The sequence below is a fragment of the Priceomyces carsonii genome (assembly GCF_900007245.1).
Source record: "Priceomyces carsonii strain CBS4050 genome assembly, scaffold: Debaryomyces_carsonii_scaffold_4, whole genome shotgun sequence".
NCBI classification, from domain to species: Eukaryota; Fungi; Ascomycota; class Pichiomycetes; order Serinales; family Debaryomycetaceae; genus Priceomyces; species Priceomyces carsonii.
The window spans coordinates 998,875-1,021,922 of record NW_026946677.1 but is presented as its reverse complement, the minus strand read 5'-3'; the positions used below and the strand labels follow the sequence as shown (position 1 = coordinate 1,021,922).

General features: G+C 37.5%; 13 protein-coding genes across 13 annotated transcripts; 6 read left to right on the top strand and 7 right to left on the bottom strand.

The window, feature by feature from the left end:
* Positions 1-419: 419 nt before the first annotated feature.
* On the bottom strand, positions 420-1,928 carry PRCAT00004043001 (ribosome biosynthesis protein; the record flags this gene model as incomplete). The annotated part of the gene is made up of 1 exon (XM_062954012.1): positions 420-1,928. One exon carries the CDS (start codon positions 1,926-1,928, stop codon positions 420-422), a length of 1,509 nt encoding a protein of 502 aa, XP_062810757.1.
* A 188-nt stretch (positions 1,929-2,116) lies between these two features.
* On the top strand, positions 2,117-4,855 carry PRCAT00004042001 (U4/U6-U5 snRNP complex subunit; the record flags this gene model as incomplete). Its single annotated transcript, XM_062954011.1, has 1 exon — positions 2,117-4,855. The coding sequence occupies one exon, from the start codon at positions 2,117-2,119 to the stop codon at positions 4,853-4,855; it is 2,739 nt and encodes a 912-aa protein (XP_062810756.1).
* Positions 4,856-4,873: 18 nt separating this feature from the next.
* PRCAT00004041001 (coiled-coil domain-containing protein) lies at positions 4,874-6,904 on the bottom strand (the record flags this gene model as incomplete). Its single annotated transcript, XM_062954008.1, has 1 exon — positions 4,874-6,904. One exon carries the CDS (start codon positions 6,902-6,904, stop codon positions 4,874-4,876), a length of 2,031 nt encoding a protein of 676 aa, XP_062810755.1.
* Positions 6,905-7,073: 169 nt separating this feature from the next.
* PRCAT00004040001 (E2 ubiquitin-conjugating protein) lies at positions 7,074-7,550 on the top strand (the record flags this gene model as incomplete). The annotated part of the gene is made up of 2 exons (XM_062954007.1): positions 7,074-7,084; positions 7,145-7,550. 2 exons carry the CDS (start codon positions 7,074-7,076, stop codon positions 7,548-7,550), a joined length of 417 nt encoding a protein of 138 aa, XP_062810754.1.
* Positions 7,551-7,907: 357 nt separating this feature from the next.
* Positions 7,908-8,297, bottom strand: PRCAT00004039001 (uncharacterized protein; the record flags this gene model as incomplete). The annotated part of the gene is made up of 1 exon (XM_062954006.1): positions 7,908-8,297. One exon carries the CDS (start codon positions 8,295-8,297, stop codon positions 7,908-7,910), a length of 390 nt encoding a protein of 129 aa, XP_062810753.1.
* A 198-nt stretch (positions 8,298-8,495) lies between these two features.
* On the bottom strand, positions 8,496-10,193 carry GUP1 (O-acyltransferase; the record flags this gene model as incomplete). Its single annotated transcript, XM_062954005.1, has 1 exon — positions 8,496-10,193. One exon carries the CDS (start codon positions 10,191-10,193, stop codon positions 8,496-8,498), a length of 1,698 nt encoding a protein of 565 aa, XP_062810752.1.
* A 233-nt stretch (positions 10,194-10,426) lies between these two features.
* MCU1 (Mcu1p) lies at positions 10,427-11,203 on the top strand (the record flags this gene model as incomplete). Its single annotated transcript, XM_062954004.1, has 1 exon — positions 10,427-11,203. The coding sequence occupies one exon, from the start codon at positions 10,427-10,429 to the stop codon at positions 11,201-11,203; it is 777 nt and encodes a 258-aa protein (XP_062810751.1).
* Positions 11,204-11,426: 223 nt separating this feature from the next.
* TGL99 (Tgl99p) lies at positions 11,427-12,803 on the top strand (the record flags this gene model as incomplete). The annotated part of the gene is made up of 1 exon (XM_062954003.1): positions 11,427-12,803. The coding sequence occupies one exon, from the start codon at positions 11,427-11,429 to the stop codon at positions 12,801-12,803; it is 1,377 nt and encodes a 458-aa protein (XP_062810750.1).
* A 773-nt stretch (positions 12,804-13,576) lies between these two features.
* On the top strand, positions 13,577-15,790 carry PRCAT00004035001 (uncharacterized protein; the record flags this gene model as incomplete). Its single annotated transcript, XM_062954002.1, has 1 exon — positions 13,577-15,790. One exon carries the CDS (start codon positions 13,577-13,579, stop codon positions 15,788-15,790), a length of 2,214 nt encoding a protein of 737 aa, XP_062810749.1.
* An 84-nt stretch (positions 15,791-15,874) lies between these two features.
* On the bottom strand, positions 15,875-17,833 carry HSP70 (Hsp70 family chaperone; the record flags this gene model as incomplete). Its single annotated transcript, XM_062954001.1, has 1 exon — positions 15,875-17,833. One exon carries the CDS (start codon positions 17,831-17,833, stop codon positions 15,875-15,877), a length of 1,959 nt encoding a protein of 652 aa, XP_062810748.1.
* A 1,188-nt stretch (positions 17,834-19,021) lies between these two features.
* PRCAT00004033001 (uncharacterized protein) lies at positions 19,022-20,338 on the bottom strand (the record flags this gene model as incomplete). Its single annotated transcript, XM_062954000.1, has 1 exon — positions 19,022-20,338. One exon carries the CDS (start codon positions 20,336-20,338, stop codon positions 19,022-19,024), a length of 1,317 nt encoding a protein of 438 aa, XP_062810747.1.
* A 110-nt stretch (positions 20,339-20,448) lies between these two features.
* Positions 20,449-21,000, bottom strand: PRCAT00004032001 (uncharacterized protein; the record flags this gene model as incomplete). The annotated part of the gene is made up of 1 exon (XM_062953999.1): positions 20,449-21,000. The coding sequence occupies one exon, from the start codon at positions 20,998-21,000 to the stop codon at positions 20,449-20,451; it is 552 nt and encodes a 183-aa protein (XP_062810746.1).
* A 377-nt stretch (positions 21,001-21,377) lies between these two features.
* PRCAT00004031001 (Zn(II)2Cys6 transcription factor domain-containing protein) lies at positions 21,378-22,991 on the top strand (the record flags this gene model as incomplete). Its single annotated transcript, XM_062953997.1, has 1 exon — positions 21,378-22,991. One exon carries the CDS (start codon positions 21,378-21,380, stop codon positions 22,989-22,991), a length of 1,614 nt encoding a protein of 537 aa, XP_062810745.1.
* Positions 22,992-23,048: the final 57 nt, after the last annotated feature.

Sequence of the window (23,048 nt, the reverse complement as noted above, 5' to 3'; positions counted from 1 at the left end):
AGAAAGTTAAACTTATGTTGAAAGGGTCAAGAATAGACAAAATTCAACAGCCCCGTAACATTGTTATAGATTTAAGGTAGTTTCATTGCAAGATCATGCACTTTTAAGCTTCCAATATCCGCACTTCTTTCCCTCTTAGCAGTCGCACCGCTCGCGTTTCTCTTGTAAGCGACCCAAAAATTACTAGTTAGAACATATTCCTGCAACCGATGCTCAATTTGGTTGCCAGTGCACTTCAAAACTAAGATAACTTCCTCGTTGCACTTCTTCAACGAGCCAAAGAAAAAAAATAATATTGGCCACGGAGACTCTTCTTACCTATCTTGATAAATAGCAAGCTACAGTATTGCAGGAATAACGAACGATTGCATGAGCTACAGTAATATACAATGAAAATTGCTCATGAACGAGCACTCTTATTAAACGGATATGGTCTTCCATACATTCAAACCGTCCCCACCTGTCGAAACCAAACAGCCAGGAATTTGTTTGTGCCATCTAACATCTTTGACATCCTTCTGCCAATGAACAAATAGCAATTGTGGTGGTATATCATGGAGTTCCTTTAATTCTTTTCTCTGGTTTGTGATTTCTTCGTCGTCTGCTTCTACTGCTAAATCCCATAACGTGACAGTATTGTCTTCGGATGAAACAGCAATGATTGATTCATCTAGCGGATTGAATGAGATTGAGGTAATAGGAGCTTTGTGGAACTCGTAGTGTGCAACGGGAGAAGGTGTTTCTGACGTAAAGTTCCGCAAATCCCAAACACCCCATGTACCATCATCGTGGCCCGAGGCCAACAAGTGGTTGATTTTATTAGACCAGGATATTACATTCACATCTGTCTTGCTTGCTGCAACTGAAATGGCGGGTTTATGCTTCTTAGACCTTGTGTCCCAAATTCTGACATATCCATCACAGCCTGCACTTGCAAATACAGTGCTTTCACCGGTAGACCATTGAATATCTTCAATTGAAGATTGTGATGCAAAAAATGGAGTTTTGTCAGTAACCCAGCTTGAAGTTGTCCTTTTGGTCAAGTATATCCTTCCCGAGCAATCACCAGATAACAATGTTCCAGTGTTTATCAACGGCGACCAATCTAATCCATAACCTTCGACATTTCCATGGGCCTTTATTGTATGAAGTGGCCTCTTAGAGGATTTTGGAATCAGAGATCCTGGAGAATCGAAAGCCTTCATTTGTGGTGCCAAATCAAAAATGTAAACCTCTCCACTTTCAGACATAGTTGAAGTTAAATATTCTCCGGTATCCAAAGCATGTGGAGATACTCTAAGTCTATTAGTAGTATATCTGAGTGGAATAGTCTCACTATCCATTATAGGATCACAATCTTCGTCATCCTCTTCATTCTCGTCATCCTCGTCATCACTTTCATCCTTCACTAAAGTTTTGGCCAATGATGAAAGCTTCATAGCTATCAATTCATTATCCTTCCCTCGAGATGCTTGAGTGGCTGTAGCAGCGTAAAGAGAAGCTGGATAGGTCCTTCTTTCATTTCCCAAAGTGTCTGGCAAAATATCAAGCGTCAAACATGGCCAGGGCAAGTTTACATTATGAAGCATCTCATAGACACTGGGATCTGCTTCCAAGACCTCATCAGGACCCAATGGCTTTGATTTATGAGGCAAATATATCGTTGGTTCTTCCTCGGACTTTTCCTCCTCCTTATCTCTTCGTTCAATCTCTACAGCATCTAGGTCTTCATCTTCATTAGCAGAGTCAATTTCCACAATCTCCCCTTCACTTTCGAATTCATCACCATAAGGATCTTCATAGTCTCCCATCTCGATGTCATTCTCTTTACCGGCTGAGGCGCATGGAGGTAAGGAGTTTTCATCGACCTTGATCGCACCATTACCAGACTGTTGAGTCAAGTCATCCGAAGCTGCTCTCTTAGACATAATGGACCTTTAGCTACTAAACTTTTGCCCTTTAATTAAGGAAATCTTGATGCTAATAATAAAGAAGAGTTTTTCAAAATTTTTTTTTTAGATTCTTAAAGACTTTCACGTGAGGAGCTCATCGCTAAATATCAACATCACCAAGCAAACCATAAAGTATCAATTGCAGTTAGAGCATTGGGAAAGAAATGGAAAGAAAGGCATTCCTTGACCAGGAGGCTCCAGCTGGATACGTTGCAGGTATAGGGAGGGGTGCCACAGGATTTACTACAAGCGCAGATACTACCGCAATTACATCGGCTCCGTTAGTACCACCGAAAGAAGACGATAATAACGAAGACGAAGACGAAGATGATATTCTCGATAACAACGTTGATTTGAAAGATGAGACGGGTTTACTTGCTGTGAGAAGGAATGATAAAGAAGACGAAGAGGCAGACAAAATATACGACGAGATAGATCGACGAATGCAAACAAGGAATAAACGGCGAGTGGAACCATCAGATGAAGCTGAAGATAGAGAAATTAAAGAACAGTTTTCTGATCTTAAGATGGGCTTGTCAAATGTTACAGCTGATGAGTGGGAAAATTTGCCGGAACCCGGAGATTTGACAAGGAAGAACAAAAGAACTCGATTGTTAGAGCAGCAAAATAAACGGTTTTATGCTGTCCCTGATGCAATAATAGCTGGATCTGGATCCATGGGCTCATTGAAGGAAGGCTCGACGAACTTTGAAACTATTTCAGCTGCCAGAGATAAGCTTTTAAGCCTGCAACTTGATAGTTTAGTACGACAAGATTCCTCTACGGTAGAAGATCAATATGATCCTGTGTTAGAACAGGAAACAGACTTGGATGATCAGATAGCAGACATTGAAAGAAGTAGATTGATCTTAACTTCATTGAGACGTACGGAGCCCAACAAAGCAAATTCATGGATCGCATCCGCTAGACTAGAAGAGCGGGCCAAAAATTTCACTTTAGCAAAGAAATTGATTGTAAATGGATGTCACAAGGTCCCTAATAGCGAGGATATTTGGCTTGAAAGTATCAGAATACATCAAAAGTCATCCGAGTCAACCAAATTGTGTAAACGCATTGTCCAGGATGCCTTGAAAGTTAATGCGAAATCAGAAAAGCTATGGCTAAAAGCATTTGAACTAGAACATGAGTCCGACGTTGTTTCACGGCGTCGTATTTTGATGAGAGCACTAGAATATATTCCTTCAAGTGCCGAGCTCTGGAGGGACTTAATTGGGCTTGAAGAAGATACCGAAAACATTAAGAAGTTATTGAATAAAGCTGTTGAATTGTGTCCTAAATATTGGGACTTGTGGCAGTCTCTTATAAACCTTTCAGGATATGAGGACGCGAAGTCTGTTCTAAATCGTGCTAGAAGGGCCTTGAACAATTACTATAAGGTATGGGTCACCGCTACGAAGCTTGAGGAACGTGAAAATCCGTCAGTTTCTCCTGGTAAGTTGACTAAATTAATGGAAAAAGCATTCAAATCTATTTATGAGAACAAAACAGATGGAGAAACCTTAAGCGCAAGACGCTGGCTCGAAGAAGCTGCAGAAGCTGAGAATGAAGGATTTACAATTACATGTCAAGCAATTGTATTCAATGCTTTGAAAGGATTTGATATAGAAAATGACTTCGATAACGCTACAAGAAATTTGTTGACTGAAGCCAAGTTTTTCACTGAGAAATCAAATTTTGAAACGTCCAATTTCATCTATCAGTGGATCATAGAAACGTATCCAAATAATATTAACAGCTGGACTGAGCTATTCAGCTCATTGAAGCGTTCAGGTAACGATCTCAAGCGTCTTTATGACTACTATGAAAAGGCAATAGAACTTAATCCTGAAATAGAACTTTTAAGACTCATGTACGCAAAAGACAAATGGGTATTGGGTAATGACGTAGAAAAAGCCAGAGAGATACTAGAAGAAGGCACTAAGAGCCTACCACAGAGTGAAGAAATTTGGCTTGCTAGAGTGAAATTAGAAATTAAAAATGACAATTTTAAAGCTGCTCAAAGAATTTCTTCGGAAGTATTAGAAGCAATTCCTGGATCATCACCAAGAGTTTGGTTTAAACATATACACTTGTTGAGGTTTCTTGAGCATAATAGTCACCTGCCGTCTTATGAAGAAGACATCCTCAGTGCTACTAATGAAGCTCTTGACAGATTTCCTTCCTCCGAGAAGCTTTACTTACAAAAGGGTCAAATTCTATTGCATGACCTAGCTAAACCTGATCGTGCTAGAGATACTTTCTCTTCAGGAGTTAAAGAATGCCCAAGCTGCATCGAATTATGGATATATTTGTCTAAAGTCGATGAAGTGTATTTAAATAGTTTGATAAGAGCCAGGTCTGTCTTTGATAATGCAATTTTGAAGAATCCTTCAAGCGACGTGCTTTGGAGAGAAAAGCTGGATCTTGAGAGAAGATGCCATAATTTAATCGCAGCAAGGCAGATAAATAATAAAGCATTAAAGGAACACCCAAGTTCTTCGGTGCTATGGGTTCAACATTTGTCATTAATTTCAAAGACATCAGAGAAAAAAACGGCTTTGCTCGATTCTTTGAAAAGTACTAATAACTCAGCAAAGGTATTGCTACACGTTGGTGTTATATTCTGGCATGACAATAAATACAGTAAAGCTCGATCTTGGTTTGAAAGAGCATTGAGTAGCGACAAAACAAATGGAGATGCTTGGGCGTGGCTCTATCTCTTTCTTAAGAATAATGGAACGGAGACGGAAATGACCGACTTAATCAAGGATTTTTCTTCTAATTCGGATGGCATTCGCAAAGGTGATCGCTGGAATGCTACGAATAAAGACCCTTCTAATTTAAACAAAAGTCCGAGAGAGATTTTAGATCTAGTATCTCAGACGTTAATACGTAAGCATTAGCTTTGTATATTTTCTACTTTATTTCCCAAGTACATACTTTTCATATATCTTCAAGTTCAAAGCGCTTAATAGGCAAGGTATCTGTCCTTTTTCGTTAACCCAATTGTCAACTAGATCCTCACATAAGCTTTTAAATTCGTAGTTGCCATACGCCTTTAAGGTCTTTGACTCAAGGTCTATTATTAAGTGTGCGTTGCCAACTGTTTCCTTATTATTAATATACTTAGATACAAGTTTAAGCCTAGATGCTAAATCGTTCGGATTGATTGGGCTTGGTAGAAACTCAATCGTATAGCCGAAGTATTTAGAGATTATTGACAAAATGTCCTTACTCTTCTTTGCATATATCTCTCGTAATCTATTATTACGCTTGTTGAGCTGATCTATTTTCTTCTGTTGTAATTCTTTGTCGTTTTCTTCTCGCTCAAAAACTGATTTTGGAATCAACTCCTCGATAGTGTCCTTCTTAACGTACTTTTTTATCAAATCTTCGTTTTCTTTCCTTAATGCATCTAACGTCTGCTGCTTAACAGCTTGATCTCTTGAAGCTGGATTTGATTTCAATTGTAAGATTTGCAACTGACTTCTTTTCAGCTTAAGCGTTTCTAAATTTTTTATCTTATCGTTTAATTCGCTCACTCTTCTTTCGAGATCCATTGTATTTGATCTAAGCTTTATATTTTCGTTCTCCAAATTATGAAGCTGTGTATTAATCGTAATAGTGATTGAGTCATCTCGATCGATTTTCTTTCTTTTTTGTCCAATTGGCGAGGCTCCTTTTTCTTTAAGTTCTTCTGATAGCTGTTTCTGTAGCTTACCGATTTCATTCTTATAGTCGTCGACCAATTTCTCAAGATTTGTCAAATACTGATGTGTTTCATTACCATCAGTTGGGTTCAGCTCTTTTTTATTTTTCAAATGAGCTTTGTCCAATTCTTTGAGCAGATCTCTCAAATACTCGATTTCTTTCGAGTTTAATAATTTTTGTCTCTCTAATTTATCGATTAGTTGATCCTTAGATTTTACTAATTCATACATAGACTTCAACTTTGGTTCAAGATCATTTTCAATTGTATCCTGTTGTTTTAAATTATCAGCTCTCATTGAGTTCATTTCTGCTTGAGCCTGAGAATACCTGTCACGAATAATAAGTTTCTCATCTTGTAGTTGTTTAAATACATTCAAGAATTTATAGATTTTAACTTCTATCGATTCTTTCTCATTGCTCTTTATAGAAGTATCCATAATTCTTAAAAAGTCTTGAAGTTTGGATTTCAACTCCAAATTCTCAATTTCCATTTGATAATATCTTTCCTCTAAGTTCTCCAAGTGAGTTACTCGCGACACCAATGATAGATTCTTTTGCCTGAGCAATTCAACAGAAGTTTTGTTCTGTAAAAGTTGATCGACTTTTAATTGAAGCTGATTATTTGTCTTTTGCAAGCTTAAATTTTTACTCTGTAAGGATCCAAGCAACTGGGTTTGAGGATTCGATGTTAATTGCAGCGATAAGCCACTTAACTTATGCGAGAGATCATCATTATAGCCTTGTAATCTGGCCATTTCATTCTTGAGACTCCTTATTTGCTCCTCTAATTCGTCATTGATCTTTAATTGAAAATTAAAATCTGACCTGACTTGCTCGTAGCGCTTTAGCGTGCTGTTCTGTTTAGACTCAGCATTTCTGCTCCACTCCTGAAGCTCGTGGTTCTCCTTGGTCAAGTTATGGACTTCTTGACGAAGAGATTCTAGCTTTGAATTTGATATCTGTGTCTGGTTCTCTAGCTTAGAATCTAATTCTTTCTTCTGTTCATACATGAAATCGAAATTTCCTTGCAACTTCTTCAACTCCTCATTCTTCTTTATCAATAGATCCTCATAACTTAATGTTGCTGACTCTTTTTCCAGTTGCAAAAGCTTCTTCTCTGTTTGTAATGTTGACAATTGAAATTGTAAGTTTGATATCGTTTGCTTCACATTCAAGGTAGAGTCTTCATTTAAAAACAGTCTAGGATCTTCCAAGAAGGATGAAGACGCCGTACTTGACATATGATGTTCTAGAACTCTTCTGTTTTATTATTCTCCTATTAAAGTCTTTATTGGCTCTATATCTAATTGTCGTGTGTATATATCACTTTAATGACAAGCTCGGCACCAAAAATCTAAACTTTACCGAATAGAATAAAGTAGCAATACTAAGCATCATACAAGCTTAAAAATGTCGAAAGTGTACGTTTTAAATACATCTGGCCATAAATGAGGTGATAGATTATTAACATCATGTTTTAGTCCTAGAAATTTTAAGTTATTGGAAGAGTTAGAGAAGGGAGAGAAAGGTTTAGGAGCAGAATCTATTTCATATGGGTTGAGCAGCCAGGATGATATTACCATGACTTATTGGAACGGAACGATCTTAGGACCACCACATTCAGTTCACGAAAATAGGATCTATTCATTAACTATAATTTGTGGTGAAAACTATCCGGATCAACCACCAAAGGTAAAATTTATTTCCAAGATCAATTTGCCATGTGTGGATTCAAGTGGAAATGTCATGCCAGACAAGTTTGATGCATTAAAAAACTGGAAGAGAACATATACGATGGAAACCGTGCTTTTGGAATTAAGAAAGACTATGGCATCTCTGGCAAACAAGAAATTACCACAACCTAGCGAAGGTTCCACTTACGAATGATGATACTATTTATACCGATTACTTATTGAAAGGGCTTACAGAATGGCCGTAGTCTGCTAGATATGCCTAGAAACTAATTTTTTTTTTATCATTTATGTTCATTTATGTTCATTTATGTTCATTTATGTTCATTTATAATGATCTTTCAGCTGGGATCGCTTAGCATCGTCATTTCATCTTACATCCCAACTCACATCCCAACTTGATGTTTAATTTTAAGGTTCACTGTAATGTCTACATAACGACAGTTGTATATATCTCCTTAGATCTATATAATAAACCACTATCCCTTGACATTTATCTTATATACTCATGATTTTATTTGGTGCCCCTATACGAAACTCAAGCTATTCATACTTAAGCGTCTTTCATATCTGACTCTAATAATTTCTTCAATTCCTCGTCAGCACTCAAAAAGTCCCGGACCTCCCTTCCATATTTTCTTCCGTCACTCATAATCCTATTGGTATCCGCATCAGTTATTTCGATGTTGATCCATTTCTCTGTCTTTGCTTTTTTGCCTTCTTCCTGAACTATCAGCTGTACAAGACAACGCTGGAAAAGTCTTTTAAATGGCAAACATATTATCTCAGGTGGTATTTCTCTATTTTCAGGATGTACTTTAAATGTACATTCATGCTGTGTTAAAGACATAAGATGGCACTTGTAATTCGAAGGATCCCTTAGTTGTGAGTCATATTGCAATTGGATATCACTCAAGTTAAATACTGGCGCTGGAGGTGCCATTATTCAACCTCATTACTTGATAATAAGGTTTGATTCGTTAATTTTTTATTTTTACGTGCATACATTATTATTTCTTTCAAGCGAAACACTGACAGAACAAAGCTGTCAAAGACTATTGAAACTGTGGAAACTGTGGAAAATGAGGCTTGAAATTATGACTTTAACTATAAACTTTATAGACAAGAGGCGTAAAAGAGTTCAACACTTTACGTCAATACCTTTCCTCTTTTCTGATTCTCTCAATTCAAACATCACTTGAGAACCCACGAATAAAGCTCCGGAAGAAACTATAAAAAATGCTATTCCAGATAGTGTATTAAACATAATGTTCAACAATGCTAACGTACCGTCCTTACCTAAACAAAACCCAAATAAATTTGCAATCATCATCATCCAGATATTAATAACTGCTCCAACTCCACATAGATACCTGAACCAGGGTTCATTCTGATACCTTCTACAATAAGCAGTGGCTAAAATCTCAGGAAGTAGGAACACCACAACCAACCAACCCCACATAAGTAATTTTAGCTCTATGTCATGCCAAATCGCAACAAAGCTGAAGACTAGTAAAGAATTGACAATTCTGTATTTCCCTCCGCCTCCAAGTGGTATATATATGTAACGTATCACCCATCTGTTAAAAGATCTATGCCACGCTCTCCAAAATGCCAAAGCTGAATAGTTATTATCCATACATCTAATCATGTTTTCAGGAGGATCTATTCCATCTAACAAGCTCCAAAATCTGAACAACCTCCATGGGATTAACAATTTGAGCCATATGATATTGAGATTAAAAAGACCGAGCATTGATAACTGAAATGGCGTATCCCCTGTCCAAGCTTTGGTCTTTGAAACTGCAACAACATACATAAAATGTAACAAAAACTCCATTACTAGGACACAAAATGCTAATCTAACAAGGTACACAAAGGTCCTCTTGTAATTCTTGACCGAGTTTAGTTGATGATAATTCGATTGATAGATGTAGTCATTGAATGTCAAAATAGGACCGGCGATGAATAAAGGAGTGTACGTGATATAGGCGATATAGTTCACAATATTGTAATCCTGTATTGGGATGGGTGCAGTTAATCTTTCTCTGTCATTGAAATCCGTATTTTCTAAAGAAATTGATTTAGCTTCCCCGTCTTTGCTATTTAAAGCTTTATCAAGTTCTTTCTTCTTCTCAAGATAATCCAAATTGAAAGATAACATTCTGAGTAAAGTAAAGTTAAAAAATACATCCCATCTTGCGATGATGCCCTTGAATCCATGATCAATTATACCAATACCAAATGGCACTGCTCTATAACGATCATTGAGAAATAATGACAGGATTCCGTATATCCATGTGAGCCAAATTGCAACCTTCCAAGAGGGCACAAATTGACCAATTGCATAATTTATTGAAAGATGAATCAAAATCCGAAACATATTAGTTCCGTGTGCAGCAAATAAGAATAAAATCCCAAAACCAAAGTCAAAATATGTTCTTTTCTTCAATTTCAAAACTGAATTGACCGCCCTACGAAGAATTACATGTAACACAATAAGGCCACAGAGCATAGGCAAATTATCTCTGAAAAACCTATATTGCTGGTCCGAATTGTCAACTTTTCTACCAAACATCCATCCTTGACTCAAAAGATGTTGGAAACGAGGGTAATTAGGGTTAGTCTCATTGGACGCGTCCATAGCTGTCTTATACATCAATGGAACGACGACTGCAAATACAGTCAAGTAGAATTTGAACTCGAGTGTTCCCCATTTTGACTTGCGATCTGCCTTGCTGATAATCGCTTGTCTTTTTGACACATCACTTGGAGGAAAGAGTCTCACATCGAGCGTTTCTAAGGAGAAAAAAGCAAGGAATTCGTCCAAAACTCCCATCTCAATTCTGGCAATATTTCCACTACTTTATGCTGAACGTGATTAATTGCCAATTGTTAGAAAAGAAAGAACCTTTGGATATTTATAAATATTGGGGACCTTAAATGTGCCAACCGTTTCTTGTATGCAGTATACAATATATATCGAACTGTCCAATTTTCACTCTCTCTAGTAATTGATATCAGTGATATTATATCGATAATACTCTACAAAGAAGTAGCATTTCTACCGTGATGAGTAAAGAAGAAAACTCTAACGGAAAAGATGGTTTCCAAGGCGATAGGAGACCGAATCCTAAAGGATGGACTCCTCCCAAAGCTCCATATAATCCATATGATCCAACTGACGCAAGACCCCCAGAGGGATATCCATCTGAGTTTAAAATACCCGGAAGTCAACCAGAAGGCTTTTCTTCTATACCCAAGAATCCAACGCAATATAAGAGAGTTAATGAGACCATGAGAAGGTTGAACTATACCCCTCGACCCATGTCTGAGCTCTATCCTGGACAATATAAAGTACTACGCAAGGTAGATACGAACCAACGACTTAACACAGGAACTAGGTGGTTTGGAATGTTTTTAGGTGGCTCGATAGTTTTTTACTGTGTGTTTTTTTATCGCTGGAATGATGGTTACGAAACAGTCTTGTCGGACTTCTACAGGACCCGTTTAAGATTGAAGGAAAAGATTATGCCTTTGACAGAAGAAGAATATAACGACTTGCACCATCCGAAGGGCGTCAATGTGGTGATAAAAAACGTCAGGGATTCAGAGTATATTCCTGAGACTCTTAGAAGAACCACTGAGGGTGAATATGCACTCAACAGGCCGTCTGAGAGGCATATGCTCGAAGCCCAAAGAATCCAACAAGCACAAGAAGAACAGATATTGCGAGAAATGGACCAGCACAGGAAATATGCAAAGGATTTGATGAATGAAGTAGGTAACGACAGTGCTCCCACAACTGCTGAGAACCAAAAAAGGAAGAAGTGGTTTGGAATATTTTAATAGGAGAAGGCTCACTCATTTAATTTCCATTAATTATATAACCTAACTGATCTTTTGTACATATGCATTAGCAACTTGATTTATATAGACATCAATTCAGAAATCATATACTAAATTTTTGCTTAGTGAGAGTCTATCTGTCTTTGTGGCTGGCAGAATACTGATTCCGACTTTATACAAATATGATTATACGACAGGTTCGTTTTCTATCTTAAGACCTTGTATGGGTATGATTGAAACATTAAAATGCTTGACTCTACTACTTTTGAAGGTGTGGGTGTCGTTGATATTCAGAAGTCTTCTGAATGCTAAGAGTTTTATTTCTTCAAAGAATGAAAGTACGGTTCCAAAAGATGAAGATATATTGCGAAAGAACCAAATTATAAACGCAAAAGACATAATAGACATAGCAGAAGCTAATGGGTACATTATTAGAGAGCATGTTATTACAACTAAAGATGGATATTTACTAGTGGTTCATAAGCTAGAAAAATCTGTGACTGAGAGCAAGGTCAGTGAAGATATAGTCTATTTTCATCATGGCCTACTTACAAACTCTGAGTTGTTTCTTTTAGGGGACAAACATGAGAAGAACCTACCTTTTCTTCTATTAGAGAGGGGTTACGAGATATGGCTAGGAAATAATAGAGGAAATAAATATTCAAGAAAGCATTTGAACACATCTGTGTCTGATGATAAATTTTGGGACTTCTCATTAGATGAATTTGCATTTTACGATATTCCTGATACTGTCAACTATATCCTATCCAATTATTCTCCTGGAGCCAAGTTAACTTATATCGGGTTCTCCCAGGGATGTTCTCAATTATTTGCAAGTTTAAGTTTGAACGCTAGTTTGAACACTAAAGTCAATTTATTCGTAGGTTTATCTCCTGCCGTCGTTCCACGAGACTTGAATCATCCTGTGTTCAAAGTGCTAGTTAAGGAAACTGCAAGAAACACCAACTTTTTGTTTAGTATATTTGGCAAGAGGGCTTTACTCCCATCTGTATCATTTTGGTCCTACATCATGGGACCTCAACTCTATGAAAAGGTAGTAGATACTTCCTTGTCTTTTCTTTTTGGCTGGACTGGAAAGAATATATCAGCTTCTCAAAAGAGCGTTGGCTATCCTCATATGTTTTCGAATTCGTCGGTCAAATCGTTGATGCATTGGTTTCAAATAATTCATGCAAAGAGATTCCAGATGTTTGACGAAACTTCAAGTTGTGGAAATTCAAACTTGTCAACTTTTTCAGAATGTCTGAAAAGTAAAGCTCATAAGGTTGCTCCATTCCCAATTTCACATCATTTAAACGTCCCGATGATTTTGTTTTACGGCGATTCTGATATTCTAGTGGATATTGAAACTACAAAGCTGCTTTTATTAAATCAAAATCATAGAATGAAAGACATGCTTCTTGAAGTGGTAGAATGTAAAGGATACGAACACATGGATACCCTTTGGGCAGACGATGTTTATGAAAAAGTATTTGAGAAGGTAGTTGATACTCTAGAGAAATCCAGACAAGGTATGCCAAGTGCTTTATCATCTGCCCTGACCTTAAAAGAGCTCTATTTTGAGAAAAAAGTTACCTAGAGAAAGTAAGTAAACGTCATTTTAAATAGATACTATATATATCTTAAGCATATAATCTTCGCTACATTTCTGGTGTATTTTACATCTCTGAGCGTCCCTGTAAAGTCCCTTGAAGTTACCCGCGAACCTCATCTCTCTCGCTATAAAAGAGCGAGGAGCCTGAAAATTTTTATATCTTAATAGTTCTTTAACGCAAAATAACAGCCACTTGCAACGCTAAAGCATTCCTTTGAGGTTGAACCCTTATGGAGTTCTGACCCATGACTATTGGGATATTGTTGTCAATCTTCGGATTGTTTGAGTGGACTGGAGAAAAATTGGGTTGATCTTGGGTGCAGCATTCCATCTGTTGAATAACTTGTCTTATTTCTAAGGGATTACCTTCGTGTACCCGTATGGGGAATGGTGCAATGATCAGCTCTACATTTTACTAAAATCTAGTGTAGATGAGTTGGGGAATATTACGTTAACATGGCTCATCGAAACAAATTAGTATTTAAAGAGATAGCCTTCGTATGAAAACTGCAAAGTTCCATCGCAAGTAGATAAGCAGCGTATCTTTTGTTTCTAAGTTTTTACTTTTTACCCATTGAGGGCAGTGTTAGGCTCCAATGGCGCTATCTCATCTCTAAGCATATTTTTACCTTCTCTTAACGTCTTCTTTAACTGAATTAATAGGGCGTGCATATTGTCCCTTACGTAAGTAAATATTGATTATCAGTAGGCATTCGATACTTCTTATAGTTGACAAGGTAAAGGCTCGAAAACATGGAATGAAGGTTGAAGGCTTCATATTTATTTTGATTTTCCTATTCAGCGTACATATTGTACCAGTAAAGTCACTCGATGAAGTGTTTTCACTTGAGATTAATGATGTAAACAAGACCTGCTCCAATGTCAACCAGATACCAAGAACTGATCAATGTCAATACGTTCTGCAATATTGTACATCGCCAGAGGATGTTTTGGGTAAAATTAACTATATGTCTATATATTATTGTGGGTTTTGGCCATTTTCGGTTTTTGAATTGGCGCTTTTCTTGGGATTTTTCTTCTTATCATTGGGCCTTACTGCTTCGGATTACCTTTGTCCAAATCTTTATACCATATCAAAGTTTTTACAGTTATCAGATAATTTGGCCGGTTTAACGCTCCTAGCATTTGGAAACGGTGCTCCTGATGTGTTGAGTACATATAGGGCCATGAGTTTTAATGCCAGTAACTTAGCCATCTCAGAGCTTCTAGGTGCTTCTTTATTCATCACAACTATAATAATTGGATCAATTGCAATACTTCATCCTATTAAAGTTCCAATGAAACCATTTATGCGTGATTCTGGATTTTTTTTGTCTGTGACTTTGATACTTTGTATATCGTTAGTTGCTCAATCTTTAGGTGTTTTTACTTATATTCTTTTAACAGTTTCCTATGCTACGTATGTGGTGGTTGTCATTTTTTCACATTCGTTTTTAAGAATAAGAGCAAGAAAAGTGTTACGAGACCAAAGGTTGAGAACAAACTACGACCTAGTTGAGAATAATAATCAAGATGAGGATATTGATGAGGTGTATATGGACAACTTCGCTAGTTTACCAACCATAGACCAAATTAGATTCAATATAAACGGTGATAATATCCATACAAATCAAATACTAGACCCTGAAGATGAGATACCAGCAGAGGAACTGTATGATCTTTTGAGAGCTCAAACGTCGCGGTTCCCCAGCAATGCTTATGGCCTCAAAGAGTTATTTAAAGAGCTTAAAAAGCACTCCAATACCCATGGTGCGATTCGTTTGGAGAACCAGCGCCCTTTGACTGCTCCTGTGGTATCTCAGAGTATTCAATTATACCAAGATCCATCCACAAAATCACAAACCTTCCCATCAAATTCAGGTCCTTATAGAGATGAACTGGAAGAAGAAAATGAAGAGCTTTCCTATGAAGAAAGCAGTAGTCACGCAAATAACATTGTAAACGACAGCGAAGAAGATCAAGAACTTTCTTATGACATGGGTCAGAGGATGCTCGTCGACGTTCTTGACCTTGGAGACTCGTTTTACATTAAACTTTTGGTACCATACTTAATCAACTTCACAGAAAATGATTTGTTCAACAAGTGTTATCTTGTATTTTCAACGCCTGCATTGATCTTGTTACGCTTGACTACGCCAGTTCGTGATTATACAATCATAGAACGTTTTCAAAGAAGGCAGAAGCAATTAAATGGCTCTCCATTTAATGCTGGCACCATAGCCGACGAAACCTCTCGTGAGGATGACGCAGATGTATTTGATTTCAAGTTTGACAGGATATTGGTATCAGTTCAAACCGCTGGCGCTCTTAATTTTATAGGGTATAACCTATTTATCGACACTAGTCATTACTGGATTCTATCATTTCCCATTGGGATAATTATATCATTGATTGTGTCTTATGGGGTCTTTATCGGCTACAACTTTGACCCATTTAGCAACGAGAAAATTTTGAGAATAAAAAGCATTAACTATTTCCTTGCATTATTAGGTTTTATCAGTTCAATTTCATGGATATCAGTGCTTGCCACAGAAATCATTAGCGTGTTGAAGTCTATCTCTATAATTTTCAACCTAAGTGACGAAATATTGGGAATTACAGTTTTTGCATTAGGGAATTCAGTGGGAGACTTGATGTCAAACTTGACAATTGCAAGAATGGGAATGCCATTAATGGCTCTTGGTGCTTGCTTTGGAGGACCTCTCTTAGCCCTCTGTTCAATTGGATTCAATGGCTTGTTATTGTTAACAAGGCAGGAGAAATTCTATATCGATGTCGAGTTGTCAAAGACACTATCGATTACAGGTTCAGCCCTAATTTTCAATCTATTAATTCTAGTAATAATTGTCCCAAGGAATGGTTGGGTCTTAGATAGAAATATTGGCATTATACTAGTTTGCAATTGGTTTTTTGCAACTACAATTTGCATTATTCTCGAATTATACTTTTAAAAATCAATTCATTCATTATTATTTGCTAAATACCAGTTAATCATGAAATAAAAAAAACCATAATCAAATAGAATTTAAATTTACTTAATCAACTTCTTCGACAGTAGGACCTGCATCACCACCTGGAGCACCGCCGCCTGGAGCACCACCTGGAGCACCACCTGGGAATCCACCAGCACCTGGAGGAGGAGCACCAGCACCACCAGCACCATATGCACCTGAAATTATTGGATTTGCAACTGACTCTAACTCCTTATGTTTGTCATTGTACTCGTCAGTAGTTGCGGCTTGTGATTCATCTAACCAAGATATGGTCTCTTCGATAGCCTTAGACAATTTTTCTTTGTCTTCTTCATTGATCTTATCTTTCATTTCACCGTCATTGATGGTATTTTTCAATGAATAAGCGTAAGATTCCAAAGTGTTCTTAGCTTGAATTCTAGCAGCTTCCTTCTCATCTTCGTCCTTGTATTTTTCAGCCTCACTGACCATTCTTTCAATTTCTTCTTTAGATAATCTACCTTTATCGTTTGTAATTGTAATCTTTTGAGTCTTACCAGTTCCCTTTTCAAGAGCCGATACATTCAAGATACCATTAGCATCAACATCGAAAGTAACTTCAATCTGCGGAACACCTCTTGGAGCAGGTGGGATACCAGATAATTCGAACTTACCCAACAAATTGTTGTCCTTTGTTCTAGCTCTTTCACCTTCGAAGACTTGAATCAAAACACCTGGCTGGTTATCAGCATAAGTGGAAAATGTTTCTGACTTCTTCGTGGGAATGGTTGCATTTCTTGGAATCAACTTGGTCATGACACCACCTGCCGTTTCAATACCTAACGACAATGGAGCAACATCTAACAATAATAAGTCTTGTGTCTTTGATGAGGTATCACCAGATAAGATGGCTGCTTGCACTGCGGCACCATAAGCAACAGCTTCATCAGGGTTGATAGACTTGTTTGGTTCCTTACCATTAAAGAAATCTGAAACCAATTTTTGGATCTTTGGAATTCTAGTAGATCCACCTACCAAGACTATTTCATTAACTTGTGACTTGTCGATCTTGGAATCTTTCAAAACCTTCTCAACAGGGTCCATAGTTGATCTGAATAAGTCAGCACATAACTCCTCGAATCTGGCTCTTGTAATTGAAGTGTAGAAATCAATACCTTCGAACAAAGAGTCAATTTCAACAGAAGTCTGAGCAGATGAAGATAAAGATCTCTTAGCTCTTTCACAAGCAGTTCTCAATCTTCTCAAAGCTCTTTGGTTACCTGATAAGTCCTTCTTGTTCTTTCTCTTGAACTCGGTGATGAAGTGATTCACTAATCTACTATCGAAATCTTCACCACCCAAGTGAGTGTCACCAGCGGTAGCTTTGACTTCGAAAATACCTTCATCAATGGCAAGTAAAGACACATCGAAGGTACCACCACCTAAATCAAAAATCAACACATTTTGTTCACCAGTCAGTTGACTCTTTTTGTCTAAACCGTAAGCAATTGCAGCTGCCGTTGGCTCGTTAATTATTCTCATGACATTCAAACCAGCGATCAAACCAGCATCTTTAGTAGCTTGTCTTTGAGAATCGTTAAAATAAGCGGGAACAGTGACAACAGCATCCTTAACAGTTCCACCCAAGAAACCCTCTGCTGTCTCTCTCATTTTAAGCAAAACCATAGAAGAAATTTCCTCAGGAGTAAACACTTTAGTCTCACCCTTGAATTCAACCTGGATATTTGGCTTACCTCCCTTATCGACTATCTTGAATGGGTAGTGAGTTATATCATGCTGCACTTCAGCATCACTAAACTTTCTACCAATCAATCTCTTAGCATCGAACACTGTGTTAGTTGGGTTCATTGCTGCTTGATTCTTAGCAGCATCACCAATCAATCTTTCTGTATCAGTGAATGCAACATAAGAAGGCGTTGTTCTATTACCTTGATCATTAGCAATAATTTCAACCCTATCGTTTTGGAAATGTGCAACACATGAGTATGTTGTACCTAAATCAATACCAACTGCCTTTGACATATTCGAAATTTGTATATTCAAATGCTTATATTATGTATACTATTCAAAAGAACGAAATGTTTAGTTCCTTTGTAACCATTCTTATATATTAGATATATAGTTGCTAGAACTTTCTCTTACTAGTGGGGTTCGCAACACTAGAACATTCGAGAATTTCTCAGAATAGCTACCCGTTTACTCCGTTTATCTTAATTGCTACCAGAATATGCAGACCAAGGACAGCTTTAAGGATAGATGCGGAAAGTTACTCTTTGTAGTCTACCCCTTCAGTAGTCCCTGGCACGTTTCTGTCAAATCTAACCTTTTTCCTTGGACCACCTTTGGGGTTAAAAGGATTCCGATAGTTTAGGCTGCGAAAACAGCTCCGACCCCGGCAATACCCTTGACAAGTTAAGGATCAGTTTAATTAGTTTCATACGCTACAGTCGCAATCAGGTTGTTCGCTGAGTCCATTAAAAAACACATTAGAGGTTACGCTATAATGAGATGGCGGTAGTCCAATTTGCAGGAGATCACGAACTTGTTCACGACGTAGCCATAGAGGGTACTCAATTGCCGAAGGTGGATGAAAGACAATGCATCCGATAATGTCCTTTGCTACATCAGCTCAATTGAACCATTCCTTCCGTGAAAACTTCGGGTCTCACTGACGGCTTTCTCACTGGGGAGGCAGTCACGGTAGTCGCGGATTCAAATTTACCGGTAACCACAACGGATATACTATAAGATCATTGATGTAGAGAAGTAGATTTACGGATACCTACGGAAGGGTACGATATGATCATCTGCTAACGGAATGGTTTTCAATTACATCCTTCTTTTTATTATTTAGAGAGCACAAATAACTGGATTCTTTAAAATTCTCTATAAACTTAAAGTTTCATTGGAGAACCCATTTTTAAACTAAGTGCGATTCATAAGTATTCCATAGATTACGACTAGCAAAAATGGGTCCAAAAGCCCTTTTTATTTAAACTAGGACGCGATGAAACTGTGCTTTATCCTACTACTAAAATATTTTTATCCCTAAAAGGTCGTCCTGCATAATATCAAGGTACAATAAAAGTCAGGATTCATCATGCAGTGCACAAAATATACCTGATTAGATATTAACAACTGCCCTATACACATTCTGAACCTTCGAACCCATGTTGCATTGTAATTAATAGCCCATCAGTAACTTGAAGGTTATATATTACTGATGTTAATTTCAATATCACTAAGTTTCTCATTTCGACCTTTATCATGAGTAGAATTATCCTCATCTACAATTGATTGAGATTGACCACGTATAAACTGCTTCATGCACAGAATTATCTCAAATCGGCCTTGCCAAAGTGGCATAATGACGAGATAAGAAGCGGCGATCAATAGCCATGCCATCATGAATGCAATCCACAGAGTAAAGAATCTTTTCGAGAAAGCACTTTTTGCAGCATAGAAAGATAATGGTAAAACAACGGCAACTCCAATCAAAAAGAACGCATTGAGTAATATACTTGCATAAGACCTGTTCCTCAAAGATTTCCTTTGCTTTTCGTCTATGTGCATAGCTTCGATTTCTCTTTCCAAAGCATCATCACCAGCCTCAAAAGAGTTCATGAATATGTCAAAATTAAAATCTGCAGGTTTTAAAGCTGATATAATTATAAAATAAATGAGGGATGAAAAAATTGATGCTATATTCCCCACGAATGTAGCCTCAGGTATCATAAGTGTGTCTTTGTTTACAAGCCCACCACTCCAATGGTAAGTGCCACCAATCCAACATACGATACCGCTTATAGTACCCAAAATGCATCCACCAACTATCGCTATGGTGGAAAATTTTTTCCAATATAAAGATAGCACCAAGGCACTGACTTCTGGTCCAAGGATGATACCGTAAAAGGAAATAATCCAACCAGTGCTAACTCCTACATAATTAAAGACAACAGCTAAACCGGACGACAAAAGAGTGAAAAACACCACGCTCCAATGTGCAACCTTGACAATTTGCTCACCAGTTGACTTGGAATTAATGTAATTCTTATAAATATCGTAGCTGAAAATCGATGAGAAAGCAATTAGCTCTGCAGAAGTAGCCGACGTAACGGACATGAAAATCATGACAAGGCCCGCCGCAGCTCCACTCTTTCCAAAAATTGTGTTCAAAGCATAGATAAGGGGCATTCCTGCATTGGTTTCAAAGCTACTAAGCTCATTAGGATAGGTAACAAAATTGGGATTTGTGAGTAAGGCACGAGATGCTAGACCGATGGATGAGCCTAGAGCCCATGGTACGATAAACCAGCATATGCCTCCCATTATATAGCCTGCGAACACCGCTGTGGTATCACTAGCAATTGCTCTCTGTGAGTATCCGGGATCTCCAAAGACAGTACTCAAACCACCTAATCCTACAGACCAACAGGTAAAAAAGAGACTTTTACTTCTGAAACTAAGAAAGCTTGTGCCCTCCGTAGAGGGGAATCGCTGTTGTACTTCGCTCAAGAGGTCCCACATTTTCCCAGGTGATCCAATATACTCTGAAGTACAATATACTTTAAAGCATGAAACCAAAATGATACCAAAAATTATAACGGTGTGAATCCAATCAGATATAAAAGTTGCTTTCAACCCACCAACAAGGGTATAAACACAAACTCCAAGTGTAATAAAAGTGAAGCTGCAACTACATGCATTCCAGTAGCGGCTGAAAAAGCTTGACTACCACCAAGTAAAAGCAACGATGAAACCAAAATGTTAGTACTAATGCAGTAGCACAAATAACAAATATGTCCCCATTTACCGAAACGAACATACAAGAGCTGTGCAACCGTGTGACACCCTGGTGCATTTCGCTTAATTTCGATGGCAAGGAGCACGAAAAGAAACACTTGAAATGTACCTATACAGGCGTACATGAAGGGACCTCCAATACCAAATTCGTAAGCCCATGCTCCAGAAGTCAAAATAGTAGCGGGCCATGTCCAAGCTGAAACTGTCGATGAAGCAATGAGACCTGATTTCACTGAACGCGATGCTGTGGAAAAATGTTCAGAGTTCTGAACTTCTCCAGCATATCTTTTCAAACCCCACGAAAGGGAAATCATGATGATAGCAAATGCGGAACCGAGGCCAAGAGCAAATCCGTACCCGTATCCTTGAGATAAGACTTCTTTCATTTTGTTGTGAATATGTGGTCAAAAATCAAAGGATTTGAAAAAACATTTTGTCAAGTTTATATCTTCCATCCAGCATCAATAACTAGAATTGTCAACAATCGACCTTATCGCTAACTATAATCTTTCGCTAATAGATATTTATCTCGCATTTCCTCTTCAAGAAAACACGCAATACGATTTGAAGTATATGTACCTCATGACGCAGCCGTGTCTCGCACTTCCTCTTTCGGACGTTACTTATCTATTCTTTTGGCACGTGAGAATATTTCAAAGCCCAGTGAATTAGAGTTCGTCATCTACTCCTTCAATCTCTTCACTTAGCTAAAATCGACATTAAGATAACTTATTTTGAGTTTAGATAGTTATTTAGGATCCTCATGTTGCTTACTGAAGATAGCTTGAATCATCAGCATGTGATACGATTCAAAGGTGCATATACATTTTCAAAGAATGTCAAGACTAGAAAACTTTCAAGAAGGGGATGTTACAATTGCAAAAAAAAGAAGATCAAGTGTGATGAGAGAAAGCCCTACTGTACCTATTGCACAAAGAGAAGTATTTCATGTACATGGCCACATAGTAAAGCTGTTACTAGGAGTCAAGCAGGTATAGTCACTAGCACATCGAGTGACCCAAATGGTAGTGAAAAGTCTTCCGAAAATAATGATAGTTCGAATTTTGTCATAAGCAAGCACTTTGACTCTGTTAGTAATGCCTATGAGGGCCTTATGAGAACTAATCTCGTACAGTGTTATTCCATGATTGAGCAAACAGTTAACGAGACCATACCGACCCACATTACTTTCTCCCATTATCAGACTCTTGGATACTATAGCTTTGTCGATGGGGTTCTAAAAAATCTCGCAACCTCATACTACAGAGAAAAGATATCTTTGGCCAAAGTATTAGAAGAGCAATGGAATGAGAGTACGATTATGAGGGAAATTTTCTTTACATGTGGATTCGCCTTCTTACTTTTTGAAGGTAACAAGTTTCCATCTATGATATATAAGAAGTATCTAAAAACCGTTTCTTATTTTATTGAGGTTATCAAAAGCGGTAATGTGTTAGATGATTTTTTACTCATAGAAGCAGTACAAGTCTTACAATTCTTGACTTTGAAAGACTTTTTTGTTGGAAGCTTGCAGAGACAGAGTATTAATCATCTTATTGCATTTTATAATCTCTTATTAAATAAAATTCAAAATATGCTACTGCAAAATATGAGAAATGCCAATGACGTTTGGAAGGAAGTACTACTCCGATATTCTTTTATGAGGCCGATAATGGAAATTTTTTTGATTAACTACTCATTTCTTTTATTATTTTGTGACTACGACCTTCTTGATAGCTTAATTCATATATCACTCGAGAAGGCCATATTCTTTCAAGTTAGCTTAACACTGGTAAATGAGATTGAAGATAATTGGTTCGACGAAGAGGTCTTTAGGATTACTAATGAATCCTTCTTGATATCCTCTAGGCTCACTTGGATTTTACGAAAGGAGCTTCCTTTGAGTGAAGAAAATAGAAAAATCCAAGTCAATGTACTCAATGTGTGCACATCATATTTGAATCTGCTTTTGACATTAAAGAAGAATTGTCGAAAGGCAGAGTTGCTAAGAAATATATTAAAAGGATGCATAGTATTAAAAAGCTGTATTATTATTTATAAAAAAATATGCAATCCTCATCTTCAAATAGGCGAGTTTGTTGATGACATAAATGATTTGATAAGTTATGTTAGCAATGCTGTGAATGATAATGAGATGTTGCCTGTATGGTGCTTATTCATAGGTGCATTGTCTTCCAAATCAAGTGACCAAAGGCTTTTCTTTAGATCGAGAATTTCAGAAATAGTTACTTGCATGAGGTCCTATTCTGTCCTCTCTGTTCTTAATTGGCTTGATAAGAATTGGCAATCTTTTGATGCTGACGTATTGTTTAACGATTACTTCTCGGGACGCTTATCAGAATCATTTTCCATTTGATCGAATATTTCCTAGATTTCGCACTTCCAAATTCGGAAATGGTCGCAAGTACTTAAA